The 16,079-nt window shown below is 43.8% G+C and overlaps 1 protein-coding gene across 1 annotated transcript in view; it reads right to left on the reverse strand.

The window, feature by feature from the left end:
• The window catches only part of ABCB10 (ATP binding cassette subfamily B member 10), a 32,967-nt gene that overhangs the window by 13,018 nt on the left and 3,870 nt on the right, over positions 1-16,079 (reverse strand). Inside the window, exons 2-7 of the mRNA XM_012764359.3 lie at positions 10,549-10,749; positions 9,470-9,672; positions 6,354-6,488; positions 4,979-5,125; positions 3,336-3,471; positions 222-317 (exon numbers count right to left, since the gene is read on the reverse strand). Of these exons, the coding sequence (XP_012619813.3) occupies positions 222-317; positions 3,336-3,471; positions 4,979-5,125; positions 6,354-6,488; positions 9,470-9,672; positions 10,549-10,749 (918 nt within the window). The remainder of the gene's footprint in view (positions 1-221; positions 318-3,335; positions 3,472-4,978; positions 5,126-6,353; positions 6,489-9,469; positions 9,673-10,548; positions 10,750-16,079) is intronic.

Genomic DNA, 16,079 nt, shown 5'->3' on the forward strand with positions numbered 1-16,079 from the left:
AGTCCCCCTGTCTCCAGGGACATCTCAGGCCCACAACAGTGCTCCTGCAGCCATCCTTCCTTACCCCCCTCTCATAGGAAACCTCACCCCTTTCCTGCCACATGGCAAGGACCATGTCCCTGTTGTGGCTCATACTTCTCAGGCAGGGCAGGAAGCTAGTCTAATTGTCCCAAATCACATTTGTTTAATCCCAGCAAAGAACAATCCCATTTCAGACCCACCGTTAAAAGGCATCTTGGGCTGTCTCTCCAGGAGCTCCCAGAGGCGCCCCCCTGCGCCCAGTCCTTTCATCAGCTCCGAGTAGAAAGAGCTCAGGCCTGAGGACGAAAAGCAGAAGCACTCACGTGACCGTCACCAGCACCAGGGAATGGCCACGGCTCCTCTCATCCCTCTGGAGCCCTCTGGAGCCGTGACAATAACTTGCTTTTAATATAAAATCTGTTACATTCAAGAAATGATTTGAGGCAGCTGCCTAGGAATCCACATTCAGAATTCCCTCTGTCTCATACTCTAGTTTTCCTTGGGCACCTCCTCTCCAATTTCATTGATTTCTAATACGAATTAAATGTTTGATCAGAGGATTGAAAAATACATATAGTCATACTAATCAACCACTGAATTAAAATCATAATGCTACAGAGGAAGTCTGCCTAGTCAAATGATAGCAAGAGAAATGAAATGTAATGCTTACCTCATAATTTTAAAAAATATAAAATACTTCAATATTCATTTTAAAGATAACTACAAAATCAAAACTCCCCATCAGGCACTCAATGAATACAACTTTCACATAAGCTAAAAACTGAAAAGGAAGTTGGTTAATTTTAAATATTCTAGCAATCTCTTTTAAAGTCACCTCTGAAATATTATTTAATTAACAAGTTAAACTCCAAGTACAATGGTCCATGTTGAATGTGAGGACATACATTTGAAACACCTGCCCTCAGTAAGGATGCTGGAAAAACATAATTCAAATATTCTTTCTATGATATAGATACTTATGCAAGATCCAGGTGACTAAACCTTTAGGTTGAATTAAAAACACACTGGGTAAAAACAGACCCACAAGGCCGGGCACTGTGGCTCACGCCTGTAATCCTAGCTCTTGGGAGGCCGAGGCGGGCGGATTGCTCAAGGTCAGGAGTTCAAAACCAGCCTGAGCAAGAGCGAGACCCCGTCTCTACTATAAATAGAAAGAAATCAATTGGCCAACTGATATATATATATATAAAAAATTAGCCGGGCATGGTGGTGCATGCCTGTAGTCCCAGCTACTCGGGAGGCTGAGTCAGAAGGATCACTTGAGCCCAGGAGTTTGAGGTTGCTGTGAGCTAGGCTGACGCCACGGCACTCACTCTAGCCTGGACAACAAAGCGAGACTCTGTCTCAAAAAAAAACAAAAAAAAAAAACAGACCCACACATTACAGTCAACTGATCTTTGACAAAGCAGCAAAGGCAATGCGATGGAGATGCCACGACAACACGTGTTCTCTCTTTAACAAGTGGTTCTGGAACGACTGGACATCCACATGCATAAAAGGAAACTAGACACAGACTTTTCACCTTTCACAAAAATTAACTTCAAATGAATCACAGACCTAAATGTAAAATGCAAAACTATAAAATCCTGTAAGACAGCATGGGAGAAAGTATAGATGACCTTAAGTTTATATTTAGCTACAATACCAAAGGCATAATCCATGAAAGAAAGTACCGATAAGCTGGACTTCATTAAAATTAAAAATTTCTGCTCTGCCAAAGACAATGTCAAATGAATGAGAAGACTAGCCACAGACTGGGAGAAAATAGTTGTAAAAGACATATCTGATAAAGGACTGTTATCCAAAATATACAAATAACTCTTAAAACTCAACAATAAAAAAACAAAGAGCACGATTTAAAAATGGGCAAAAGACCTGAACAGACATCTCACTAAAGAAGACATACGAATGGCAAGTAAGCATATGAAAAGATGCTCAACATCGTATGTTATCAGAAAAATGCTAATTAAAACAACAATGAGATATTGCTACATACTTATTAGAATGGCTAAAATCCAGAACACTGACAACACCAAGTGCTGACAAGGATGCAGAACAACAGGGTCTCTCACTCGTTGCTGGTGGGAATGCAAAATGGTACAGCCACTCTGGAAGGCGGTTTGGCAGCTTCTTATCAAACTACATATTCTCTTACCATCCGATCCAGCAATTGCACTCTGATTTACCTAAATGAGTTGAAAACTCATGTCTACACAAAAACCTGCACACAACACATGTTAACAGCAGCTTTATTTGTAATTGTCAAACTTGGAAGCAACCAAGATGTTCTCTAGCAGGTGGATGGATAAACAGGGGTCCATTCAGACATGGAATATTATTCAGTGCTAAGAAGAAATGAGCTATCAAGCCTTGAAAAGACATAGAGGAACCTTAAATATATATTTCTATGAAGATATCCAATCTTAACATACTGTATGATTCCAACCATGTGACATTCTGAAAAAGGCCATAGACAGTAAACAGATCAATGGCTGTCAGTGGTTGAGGAGGAGGGATATATAACACAGATCTCTGAGGACTAACCCTAACCTCAAACTCCTGGGCTCAAGTAATTCTGCTGCCTCAGCCTCCCGAGTAGCTGGGACTAGAGGCATGCGCCACCATGCCCGGCTAATTTTTTCTATATATATTAGTTGGCCAATTAATTTCTTTCTATTTTTATAGTAGAGACAGGGTCTCGCTCTTGCTCAGGCTGGTTTCTAACTCCTTCTTTTTTTTTTTTTTTCTCTTGGTCTCAGCTATAAAGGTTTCGAACTCCTGACCTCGAGTGATCCGCCTGCCTCGGCCTTCCAGAGTACTAGGATTACAGGCGTGAGACACCTTGCCCGGCCCATTCATTGGTTTTAAATATGGTTAACTTCGTATTATACAAAGGGAATTTTATTCCCCAGTGATTTTCCAATCATGAAACTGGGTTTCTGTGTCCACACCTGCTCAGTACCACCCTCCTCCTGGGTCTGTGAGCAAGTGAACAAGCTGTCTTAATGTGCAGGCTAGGAAATATTGCTCCAGAGTGACACTGAGCTACAAGAGGCCTGTAAAGATACCAAACTTCCCGACCATGGAGCAGCTCACACTCATCTGTGCAGGAGGCTCACACTCATTTTATTTCATCTTTGAAAGCCAGTTGGAATGATAACATTCTAGGAAATGTTTTTTTCATTCCAAGTTACTTGATGAGAGGTAGAGAGATATAAAAGTTGAGTTTCTGTTTCAGAAATGATACTCTGATTTTTAATTTGTAATTTACCAAGCCTTTTAAAATTATATACCTCCAATGCTTACTCCAACCCAGAAAGCATACATTAGGAAGGAAGAGAGTTCACCCACTGTCATGTGGGCACTGCCCATTAGCAGCCCTCCTTTGTATAGGACGGAAAGCACAATCAGGTTTCCAGAGAGCCCGGTCTGTAGAAGGAAGAAAACATAGAAGTCATATAGGAGCCAGAAAACTAGAATGCAGAAAGCAGGAACATGACCTATAATGTACTTTTTGCAATTAACTGTCATAGCAAGATTTCTCCAAAATATTAAATCTCACCTGAATTTTGAATAAAAAATACTTTTGAAATATTGCAATATTAAATAAAATAATCTCATCCCATGAAAAACCTAGAAACTATGTAACCCATCAGATTCCCATTTTACTAAATCTACCCAGTTTGCAAAGGAAAAAAGTAGTATTAAAGATTCCTTACCTAGTTAGTGGACATAAATAAATATCTATTAAATATCTATTAGTATGTATTTAAATATTATAATGAGATGTTCTAAAGTCCTGCATTTGTGACCTGTTTTTACCTTTGCTAGGTGTGGTCTCAGGTCAGGGCAGCCTTCTCTGGGCTACTGTTTCTTTATCTGTTAATCATGGCAATGAGTGAATGAGTGAATCATCTCAAAAGTTATTTCCAGTTTAAACATATCACGAATTTGCCCTCACGGTGACTTTCTATTTCATATGCTATTTGAGTTGTGATCGACTGTTTATACTTCCTTCTCGAAACACACTGAGGTTATTTCAGTTAATCCTCTGTAGGTCTCTGACCTGCATCAGAATGACACAGGTGATCTGCTGGGCATGCTGGTGCACACCTGTAGCTCCAGCTACTCAGGAAGCCGAGGCAGGAGGATCCCTGAGCGCAGGAGCTCAAGGCTGCAGTGCACTATGATCGCACCTGTGAATAACCTCTGCACTCCAGCCTGAGCGACAGAGTGAGACTGTGTCTCAAAAAAAATGTTTAAAAGAAGAATGATTGGAGGGCCCATTAAAATAGATTGCTGGTGTAATCCCAGCACTCTGGGAGGCCGAGGCGGGAGGATTGCTCAAGGTCAGGAGTTCAAAACCAGCCTGAGCAAGAGCGAGACCCCATCTCTACTATAAATAGAAATTAATTGGCCAACTAATATATATAGAAAAAATTAGCCGGGCATGGTGGCGCATGCCTGTAGTCCCAGCTACTCGGGAGGCTGAGGCAGAAGGATTGCTTGAGCCCAGGAGTTTGAGGTTGCTGTGAGCAAGGCTGATGCCACGGCACTCACTCTAGCCTGGGCAAGAAAGTGAGACTCTGTCTCAAAAAAAAAAAAAAAATAGATTGCTGGCTCCAGCCTGGATTTTCTGATGAGTAGACTGGGGTGGATGTGAGTATTGGCAAGGCTAACAAGTCCCCGAGTAAAGCTGATGCAGCTGGTCTGGACCACACTTTGAGAATCAGTGACTGATCTCACCACGCATTGACTTTTCTCTAATGACATTTATTTGTTTTCCTTCTCTTTCACAACAATATTTTAAAGAAAGTCATTCTTAGTCTTAAAGCAGGATAACATTATTTTCTGCTCATGCCAAGAGCCACACAATGAAACTCTCTCACAATCATAACATCTGCCCTTTTCACTCTTTCCAAAATGATATACTTACTGCTCCAAAGAAGCCAGCCCGAGCAAATGCCTCTTTCCTGGCCAACTGCATCACACAGTCCACTTTGCTGGCATATTTCTCTATTTCAGTCATTTCTTTCCCAAAAGCTCGAACAGTTCTCATATTTCCAATACGTTCCTCAGCTAGCTGGGAGAATAATGAATACATTTCAGAAGGAGGAGGGCAACATTTTGAGAGGTTCTAGAAGCGAAATTTAAATGTGGTTCTCATTTTAAAGATATTATCAATGGAAAGCCACTCTTGATACATGACTAAGTAAAAAAATAAATGAGGCCAGGCACAGTGGCTCACACCTGTAATCCCAACACTTTGGGAGGCTGAGGCAGAGGATCACTTGAGGCCAGCAGTTTGAGACCAGCCTGAGCAACATAGCAAGACCCAATCTCTACAAAAAATAGAAAAATTAGCCGGGTGTGGTGGCTTGCACCTATAGTCCAGCTACTTGAGAGGCTGAGGCAGGAAGATCACTTGAGCCCAGAAGTTTGAGGCTGTAGTGAGCTATGATCATGCCACTGCACTCCAGCCTGGGTGACAGAGCAGGGAAAAAAAAAAAAGGTGACAAAGCAGAGTATACAGAACAATCTTATTTGGGGGGAAAAATATCTATACCTATACATGTCACATACATAGGTAGGTAGAAAAACAGGAGAGTAGGTAGATGTAGAAATACATTTTCATGCAGAGAAAAAGATACAATGGTTAGACTCCAAAATGCTAATAATGGTAATTCTGTAAGACAGGATTATGTGTGCTTTTGTTCTTTCTCTTTGCATTTTTATATTTTTCAATGATAAACATGTATGGCTTTTGTAACATGAAAATATGTTATCTTTAATTTTTTGAAAGACAGTATTACACAGCATTGCAAAGCTAGCTTTATTAAATTAATGAAAGTCACACTTTCAACCAGTAACTATTTTCAAAACAAGATTAACTTTTTTGTTCTATAAGAAATAGTGATGATGGCCGGGCACGGTGGCTCACGCCTGTAATCCTAGCACTCTGGGAGGCTGAGGCAGGAGGATCGCTTGAGCCCAGGAGTGTGAGGCTGTGATCACACCACTGTACTCTAGCCTGGGCAACAGAGCGAGACTGTTACCAAAAAAAAAAAAAAAAAAAAAAATAGCGATGGTAAGAAGTGAGAACTTCATTTAATGTTTAGTCAAGTTGGGTCTACTTTGAGATATGGATAGAAATCTAATCTAGAAGGTAGAGTAGTTCAGGTTTCTAGAATCTTGGGGTTGAATGGTGAGGAAAGGAAGGTATTTTACTGAAAAGCCTAAGCACATCCCTCAGGGTTTGCTTCCTGGTACCTGGGCTCTGAGCCCATTCTACTGCGGGAAGGGGTCTTTACCTGAGTGGCTTGAGCCAGGGAATCCTGTGTGACTTTGGTCAGTTTCCGTAGATATCGTCCATAAATCACAGCAATGATGGACATTGGAGGTACCACGCTCAAAACAAAGGTGGCCAGATTAGGTGAGACAAAAAACTGTCAAAAACAAAAAGTCAAGAGGTGTTTGTTACGTAGAGTGGCAAGACAGTCTCATTACCCACTACAGGGGTATGGGAGGGGGGTGTTTAAATTAACAGCAGGCTTGAAGCTGCTATCTACAGATTGTGCATCCTGTTTAGGCAGAACTTTTCAGACGCCTTTAATCAAAACCTCACGAGTATTCAGCATGCCACGTAAAAGTAATGTGACAGCTGCTGAAAGAAGGGTGGAAACATTTTATCCTCAGACTGACACTACGTATATTAGATCATGCCGGTCAACAGTAGAGAGGAGACAGGACAGGAGTCCAGCAGGGAGGCCTGTTCTGCTCCATACTGGCCAGCCACACCAGGAGTTCTGTGTTCAAATCTGGATCACCTCAAGGCACTAAGCAGCCAGAGCAACGTGTCCAATGGGAATGACCAAGACAGCAAAGTTGCCCCAAACCCAACAAACAATTGAAGGAGGACTTGAGTGACATGAGTAACAAGTACAAGAGTTAGAGCTGTTTTCATGGCCCCATGGACTGAAGTCAGCAGGAAGGATCTGGGCTCAACATAAAGAGAAGCTTCTAACAACTGGAACTGCTCAAAGCATAACCCAACTTCTAGAAGTAACAGTGGATTTTCCTGTCAACCCTGAAATTTGGTGATTGTATTTTAAATGACCCTAGCACATCTTCAACGAATTATTAAAAATCTGCCAAATATCATTTGCACAGAAAATAGTGTAATCAGTACAAGCTTCTCTTAAATAATGCTAAGGAAAAGTTGCAGACTGAAATGTAAGGTAGTGGATGGATAAACCAACCATTCACTCATTTATTCATTCATAAGTTGTCACTGAATGCCTATGCACAGCTAGCACTATTCTAGGCACCTGGACGATAACTGACCCTCATGGAGTTTTCATGCAAGAAGAGAGAAGAGATGGGACTAAGACAACAACAAATGAGAGAGAGAGAGTATAATTTCAGGTGTTCCACCAAGAGGAAAGAGCAGGTGCACAAAGGCCCTGGGGCAGAAAAAAGCTTGGCACCTCTGTGGAAGAGCCAGCAGGAGCTTATAGGAAAGTCCATCAGGACACCTGGGACGAGCCTGGGGGAGCACAGTTATATCTCTGATGGCCACCATCAGGACACCCGAGAGCAGCAGGGCAGGCCTGACAGTGCTGGGGCCTGAACACAACTGATCCTAAGTGGACCCACTAAACAGGTATCCTCTGTGGTAGGCCAGGCACAGTCCCTCAGGATTCTCCATAACCCTGGTGAATTGTTCCAGAGCCACGTTCCTCCCTTCCCTCTGGTGCTGTGCTTAACAAATAACCTTCTGATGACTAATGCAGGGTCCTGGCACCAGAATGGAGTGTTCGGGACAGCAGAAACATACATCTTAATGGTATGAGAGGGAGGTCCATGATGTAATCAATAAATTGGCAGTTATTGGCAAATTTTAAGTATGTCTGGAAAACTTTGGTATGTCAAACTACTTTTGCAATTGCACATTTTATGAAACCTAAATATAGATCATGTATTTCCAATGAAAATTTAGCATCTGGATTGAGATATTCCATAAATATAAAATACACAACAGATTCTGAAATTCAGTTGACCCTTGGACAACATGGGTTTGAACTGTGTGGGTCCACTTATATGTGGATTTTCTTCCCCCTCTGCCAGCCCTGAGACAGCCAGACCAACCCCTGCTCTTCCTCCTCCGCCTACTCAATATGAAGACAATGAGGATGAAGACCTTTACGATGATCCATTTCCACTTAATGAACAGTAAATATATTTTCTGTTATGATGTCCTTAATAACATTTCTTTTCTCTGGCTTGCTTCATTGTAAAAATACAGAATGTAATACACATAACATACAAAATATATGTCAATCGATTGTTTATGTTACAAGTAGGGCTTCCAGTCAACAGTAAGCTATTAACAACTAAGTTTTTTTTTTTTTTTTTTGAGACAGAGTCTCACTTTGTTGTCCAGGCTAGAGTGAGTGCCATGGCGTCAGTCTAGCTCACAGCAACCTCAAACTCCTGGGCTCGAGTGATCCTTCTGCCTCAGCCTCCCGAGTAGCTGGGACTACAGGCATGTGCCACCATGCCCGGCTAATTTTTTATATATATATCAGTTGGCCAATTAATTTCTTTCTATTTATAGTAGAGACGGGGTCTCGCTCTTGCTCAGGCTGGTTCTGAACTCCTGACCTTGAGCAATCCGCCCGCCTCGGCCTCCCAAGAGCTAGGATTACAGGCGTGAGCCACAGCGCCCGGCCTAACAACTAAGTTTTTGATGAGTCAGATGCCATACACAGATTTTTGACTGTGTGGGGGTTGGTGTTCCTTCCCATATGTGGTTCAACAGTCAACTGTAATATGAAAAAAATATAAAATATCTCATTAATAATTTTGATATTAATTACATGTTGGGATAATATTTTGTTCACACTGGGTTAAACGAAACATTACTTGAATTAATCTCATCTCCTTCTTTTTACTTTTTGACACATGGCTGCACTGCATCTCCACTGGCCAGGAGCACTGGTCTAACAGAAACGCTGGGACAGGTTTGAGCCACCCAGTTAAGGGAAGGAAGAAAGGCCCTGGGAGTGAGGAGAGCTCCCCCTACAGGAATAAATCTGCTAACGGGAACTGACTCTGCTCCACAGCCCCTACCGGCTCCTTCTACTCCTTCTACCAGAGGCTCTTTTCTGCCCTCACACCCTGGCCACACCTGTTCTCAGAAACCCAGCAGCAACGCAAGAGTGCATTTCCCTGACATTCATTCATTCTGGAGAGCTGGAGGTGCAGGAGGCCACGCAGGGAGAGGCACTGCCACACCCCCGCAGCCTCTAGGAGGGCGCTTTTGGTGCCATGCACTTTCAGGGTGGCGAGAACAGCTCAGCTCGAGCCCATCTCACGCTCGAGAGGCCCTGACTGGAAGGTGCCCAGGGGAACCAGGCTGACATACCATCATACTGATCCCCACGGAAGCCTGGGCCCCAGCCCTGAGCCCATCTGAGAGGTTTTCAGTCACCGAGCGCCCCAGAAGTGCCGTGTCAGAGGAGAGGCGGTTAATCAATTCTCCCGTGCGGGTCTTGTCAAAGAAAGCGACCTCCTGCCTCAGAATGGAGGAGAATAATGAAGTTCTCAACCTATTCACAATGCGCTGACCTGCAAAAGCAAACAGAAACGGTCTCATGTTGGGGACTGTCATCCGATACCATGAAGGGGCAGCCACCTGCTATGTGGCAACTTGGCCTGGCGCAACTCTGCTGAGCACTGTGTCCCATTGGCGGGAAGAGACTAACTCAAGCCCTGGCGTAATAACAGTCAAGCGTTAGTAACAAACACTACTTTTCTCCTGGTAACCACAGACTGTGGGCGCTAAGGGGAGGATACAGGGATAAAGTAAATATAACACGATAAAGAGATTTTTTTTTAATTATTATTTGCAAAAAAGTTTTACTATATTAACTTCCAAAAGCTCATTTTGTTCCTCCCTGGCAACCCTGTTCTGTATTGAACCTGCAGATGGCAGGAACTGGTTAATTATCCACAGAGTAATTTATTAACTAAATGGGGAGCTACAGACTTCCAGTGGGTCTCCTGGGCTCTCTCATTATTGTGGTGGTTACTGGCCTGTAATGACGAGGCCTCTCACAGAAACACTGTCAAAGTTACCATCCCAGCTCCTTGAAGCTATGACGGTAACTGAATCTGAAGCTCCTCGAAGAAGGCTTGGAAGTCCAGCCTTATGGCCAAGGGCCTTGCTCTCAAACCTCCCATAAGACATAAATGGCAATTTCCCTAACTGCTCAACTCCAACCACATAAAACAAGAGTTAAGAAAGAGTACTTGACCTAAAACAATCCATAACTCCAACATCTGGCCAAACGTTGGGATCTGTCCCCAACTTGATGCCTACGTTGGGAAGAGAGGGAGAGAATGGGGCCTGGAGCACATGAACTTCGAGGCCTGAACCCACCCACAGGATTCCCCTGCTTGTTCTTTAAGATGACTTGCTCCCTTGACATGAGAGACTGTTACCTGAAGTTTGCATGAGGTAGACACGGATGGCGTTGGCAGCAGCGCCACACAGAAACACGCCGCTGAGCCCAAGGCAGAGGCGGGTCAGGTTGTTGCTGTAGTCCACAGTGGGGTTGGTATAGATGACATCAATGATCTTCCCCAAGAAGAAAGGGGCGGACATGGTGATGACACTGGACATGGCCAGAAATCCAACCGCAGCTAGAAAACACGAGCACAAGCTCACTCGCAGGGTGCAGGGGCAGACGGGCGAGGGGCTGCGGCCAGAAGGCCTCCCTTCCACGTGCGCTATTTCCAGAGTGTGTGTGTCGACCTCAGGTGCTAGCACTTCCCTCCCTTTCACTCCTGGACCCCCACCCCAGGGAGGAACCAAATGGTTCCAAGGTGCGAACAAGCAAGGGACTGTTTGAAGTGAGTGATCCGATCAAGCCCGAGCCAGAGAAGACAGCTTTCTGGTCTGATCACCGTTTCCTCACCAGGAAATACAGAGAGCCAACTACAGAGCCCTGTCCTGGCCCCCCTCCCTGGCTGTTGATCTTGGCGTTCAGCTTAGGTCACGTTTCTCCTCCATTCGTGCTGCACAGTGTTATTTATCCCTTGGAATCTACCTGTACTGTGGCGTGAATATCAAGCTGTCCAGGTAAGGCCCTTGATGACGTCTAACATTTCAAAACACTCTGGATAAACTTGGAGGAAAGCAGTTTCAGGGATCTACTACACATGTAATATGTTCCTGCTTAATATTATTGCTTTGGGGAATATCAGCATGATATGAAAATAAACATGAATACAACTGTTTGACCTAAAGAACAAAGGGGATAGAATCTTATCAGAAAGAAAAATCCAATTAGAAATAACACAAAGCCCCCCCCCCTTTTAAGGGGGGAACATTTTGAACAATTGCTCTCTTCCTCCCTTTATTTTAATATCCCCTCCTCAAAAAGGCCTGCTCTGACCACCTCACTTAAAACACAGATAACACCCTACACTCCCTCTTCACTTGTCTTCTGGACCCTCCCACTTCCCAGCATTCTAAATAGTTCACTTGTTTATTGTTACTGTCTGTCTCATCTCTCCATTAGGACATGAAAGATTTTGGTCTGATATGTCAGTGATTGCCTATAGTGACAGGCACATAGGAAGAGATCAATCCACATTTGTTGAATGAATAAATGAATGATCTGAATTTTGGCAAAGTAGGCTGAAAAGTCTATCAGAACAAAGTTCTTCAATATCCTAAACAGGAGTGTAAGATCTGGCAGCCAGAAAAGTGCATGCATCTGGCTCAAAACCCCATAATCACAATCTAACTGAATAATATAAACCTGGTCAAGGGCCATTTCATTGCTGCAAAGCACCAGGCTCCTATGACAGTCTCCAAGCAGGACTGAAAGTGCTAAGAGCAAGGAAAGTGTCTAACTCGAGGTTCTGCACAACTCAGCCACGATGACCTGGCAGCTCCAGCAGGAGTCTTTCTGGCAAACTCAGGATGCAGCAGAAAATTCTGTTTTTGTCCTTCATCAGTAGTTGATCTCTGTAGTCTATTCTTTTATCTTGGCAAATACTCCTGAAAGTATAATGTATGTGAAGTGCCATAGAGGTCCGTTTCTCCCCTCCTCCTTTAGTTTTCTAAATCAAAGCTGTGACTCCACATAAGAATCTGCATATCATGAATGAAATTCCCCATGATTCTGATTCTGAGTTGGTTCTTACACAGTAATGATGCTGATTACAAGGAAGAAGTAATTTAGATGAATCCAAACTTCTTCCAGGATACCTTCCTCACAGTTTTACTTTTTAATAATAATAAAAAAAATTGTCAGCTTGTTTTAGTGCCAATTTCCTCTTTTTACAATTTGAATGTTAAAAACAAAGTAAAAGACTTTTTCAGTTTTTGCTTAGCTGGATTCTTATTAATCAAGGTTTTACTGCATATCATCTTCTGATATTAATGAAGAATTTAGACTTGCGCCATAAGCATTATTTCAGATTCCATACCAAACCCCAGACAGGAGTGTGCCGCAGCTCTTCTGAAGTTCCCCTCCACCTTTTCCCCAAGATTAAGTCTCTTGACTTGACCCTGCCCAGCCTGCAAATTCTCTCTTAGCGGGTATCTTCAGCTAAGTTACCCTCATTCTACTGAACAAAGGCATTCAAAGATGAAAAGAAATATCCTTCAAAAGAAAGGAAACGAAAATCTAAAATGCAGGTAGAAGAAGGGCTGTGGGAGATATTTAGCTCACGGAGAGAGGACAGAGGTTTGGGGGTGGGCAGAGAAGTTGTGCATTGTGCCAATCTGCCAAGCTGAACATAGGACCCAACTGGTTGTAACAGGTACAGCTATCCCCACCATCACTCAAGGACTAAAAAGGTAGTACTTACAATGAGTCCCCACCACCACCTGAAGCATCTGATATCCCCCAACAATCCTCATATTATCCTTGTTTTTCAGAGAGGACTCACAAGCATGGAAAGCTGAAGGAACACGCTCAAGGTCTCCCAGTCCACATAACACAGGACCAAGCCTGTCCTCCTAATCTTCCCACAGGCCAAGCAGAAGCAGCAGCACAGGCCTAACGTGGGGGTGAGGGCAGGCCAGGGAGCAGAAAGGCTGGCGGGACATAGCAGGAGCAGAGACCTTGTGGGTACACAGGAAGGAGTGCTGAGAAACAGTTTCCACATTATAAAACAGAACTTTGTGGCAAGGCAGGCTTACAAGTGTTTTATGTAGGGGACTGATAGATTTGCAAATTTAAATGACCTACTCTGGCTGCAAAGCAAAAAGAGAGGCCAGTACAACTGCAGGTGGGGAGATAGAAAGCTGTTCTGGAACCCTGGAATGAACCAGGATGGGGGCAGAAGGATAAAGGACAGTGAGAAGGATTGGAGATACTTTTCCCTTTTCTTTTGAAAGAGGCCTTACTCTGTCACCCAAGCTGGAGTGTAGTAGTACAATCATTGCTCACTGCAGCCTTGAACTCCTGGGCTGAAGCGATCCTCCTGCCTCAGTTTATTGAATAGCTGGGATTACAGGCATGCACCACCACACTCAGCTAATTTTTCTACTTTTTTGTTGTTGTTGTTGAGATGGGGTCTCTTTATGTTACTCAGGCTGGTCTTGACTCCTGGCCTCAAGCGATCCTCCTGCCTTGGCCTTCCAAAGTGCTGGGATTACAGGCATGAACCACTGTGTCTGCCCGGGATTAGAGATATTTTTATTTTTAAGAATCCAACTCTGGTTCTTGGACTCTGGATATGATGACTGGCTGGATTTAGGCAGCAGGTTGGGAGGTCTGGTTCTGAAGTTGGGTCTGACAGGACCAGAACCCTAGTTCTGCCATCTAGCTATTTAACCTTGTGTGAGTCACTCTACCTCTCTGTGCCTCAGTTTCTCCATCTGTAAATTGGCAATAAAAATAATACCTCCTTTATGGAATTGTTGTGAGGAGTGTATTAGACACATATGTGAATCATCTGGCATGGCACCACCTGTTGAGTAAACAAGGAATAAAAGCAGTATCTTTATTGTTACTCTTACCATACAAGAATGGCCTGTGTCTCTGGCCTGGGCCAAAGGTTCACATGGCAGTCCCCCTTGCTGAGACAAAGGACGGAAGGTAGCTTTGGGGAGGAAGGTAACTGGCTTTTTAGACATGTTGGGTTTGAGAGAGTCTGGGAGACACGTCCATGGATGCAGGTGGGTATAACAGGGAACACAGGCATGGAGGGTGTGTGGGAGATGGAGGCTGAGTGAAGGGACCCCACGTCTGAGCTGGACCGGAAAGGAAGGGAGGACATGAGGGGCTGACAGATGAGAAGAGACCGGAGGAGGAAATTCAGAGAGTTCAGGAGACTCCTCAGGTTCATGGAGTGATCTGGAAAACAAAGACCCAAGTCGCCATGTGTCTGGCAAAAGGCCAGACTTCCTCTGCCCAGGCTGTCAGCGTGCCCTGCAGAGTTAGGGGTACCCACCCCACAAACCCAGCGGGGCTTGCCTTGGACTGCGGCGCTGTCCAACACACATGGGATGGGAGCCACCTATATAATTTTAAACTTTCGTGTTGTGCTATGTGAAAAATTTTTTTCTAGTTGTCATGCTAAAAAAAAATAGGTAAAATTAATATTTTATTTGACCCAGTAGATCCAAAATATAATCCACATGTAATCAACATAAAAATCGGTAAGATATTTTACATTTTTGCCCTATTGTCTTTTCAGAATCTGATGTGTATTTTATGCTTCAGTCAATTCCAATCAGTCACACTTCATGGTACAGCTATCGCATGAGAATGTTTTTTCTGAAACGAAGTATTTCGTAGCACACACACACAGATTTCCATAGCTCTAGAATAGTCCCAATTTCAAAGGCTCATCTTCCCTGTCCCACAGTGTAGACCTCTGTCCTGACTGGAGAACAGCCACTCCCAGTCTTCGCAGGCATTGTACACCTACTGGTGTCACCACTATATTCACCGTGTCACTTCACGGTCCACCATCATAAAGCAGAACTCCAAACTCAGCAAAAGCTGCTGGCAGGCTTCAGGTTCTAAGAGTGGTCATGATCTCAAACCATACACCCCCTTATCAGTATGTGAAGTGAGAGAAGCCCTCGCAAGTCCTCCACAGGGGGACGTGCTGGGGAGAAGGGGGTAGTGTGTACTGCCCACAGTCTAACTGGGAACCTGCCTGGGAAGAGGGGGGCAAGCGTGCTGCCCCCAGCGGCCCACTATGCAAAGAACCTCCAGGCAGCAGCTGTGTTCTAATCTCACAGTACCCTTAAAGGCCTACTCCTAAGACCCTGCCCTTAACCCAGCTAGCCGGCTAGAGCCCCGAGGCCCCCTCTATCTGCCAGGCACAGCAAGAGGGCTGGATGAAGTACAGCTTATCCCATCAGTCCACCACCAGCTCCTCCTTAAGCTCCCGCATCTTTTAAAAAGATTCCTTCTGGCCAAAGTGATAAGATGAAAAGTTATCAGTGAAAAAGGACTCTAGGGACAAGTTGTAGGCCACAGCTGTAGGAAGATAGCTGCAAATTCTTATCCAAAGTGAGAAGGGGGTGGGGGTGTTGGGGGGGACAGGGACAGGTTGCAAGACAGCAGTTTCTTTAGAAGAGGAATGGAAACAATGCTAAGGCTACTCTCAGCTCACATGTGTCAACATTTCAAATGCTAGACTCTGTTTAAAAAGTTTCTGATACCAGTTACTTATCAAAGTTTTCTGGTCACGGTCTGAACGGGAACACTCACAAAACTGCTGAAGACAGATGGAAGCATTATAATTCAAATGAAAAGCTGTGTTTTTGAAAAAGGATTCTGTACTTGGTTTTTCTAAAAATTAACAAGTTAACATTGGAATTCCTTCTCTTCAACTCTTTTTTGATCTCTTAACACACACACACATACACACACGCACCTGTTCTTTATCTCTGGCACTTCAAAAAGATGTGCCAACATCTGAGGCTGCTCTTAGGATGATAAATTAAAAATTAAAAATAAATTACAAATTAACAGTGACCCCCCCAACTCCATCTT

This window comes from Microcebus murinus, chromosome 19 (genome assembly GCF_040939455.1).
Source record: "Microcebus murinus isolate Inina chromosome 19, M.murinus_Inina_mat1.0, whole genome shotgun sequence".
NCBI lineage: Eukaryota > Metazoa > Chordata > Mammalia > Primates > Cheirogaleidae > Microcebus > Microcebus murinus.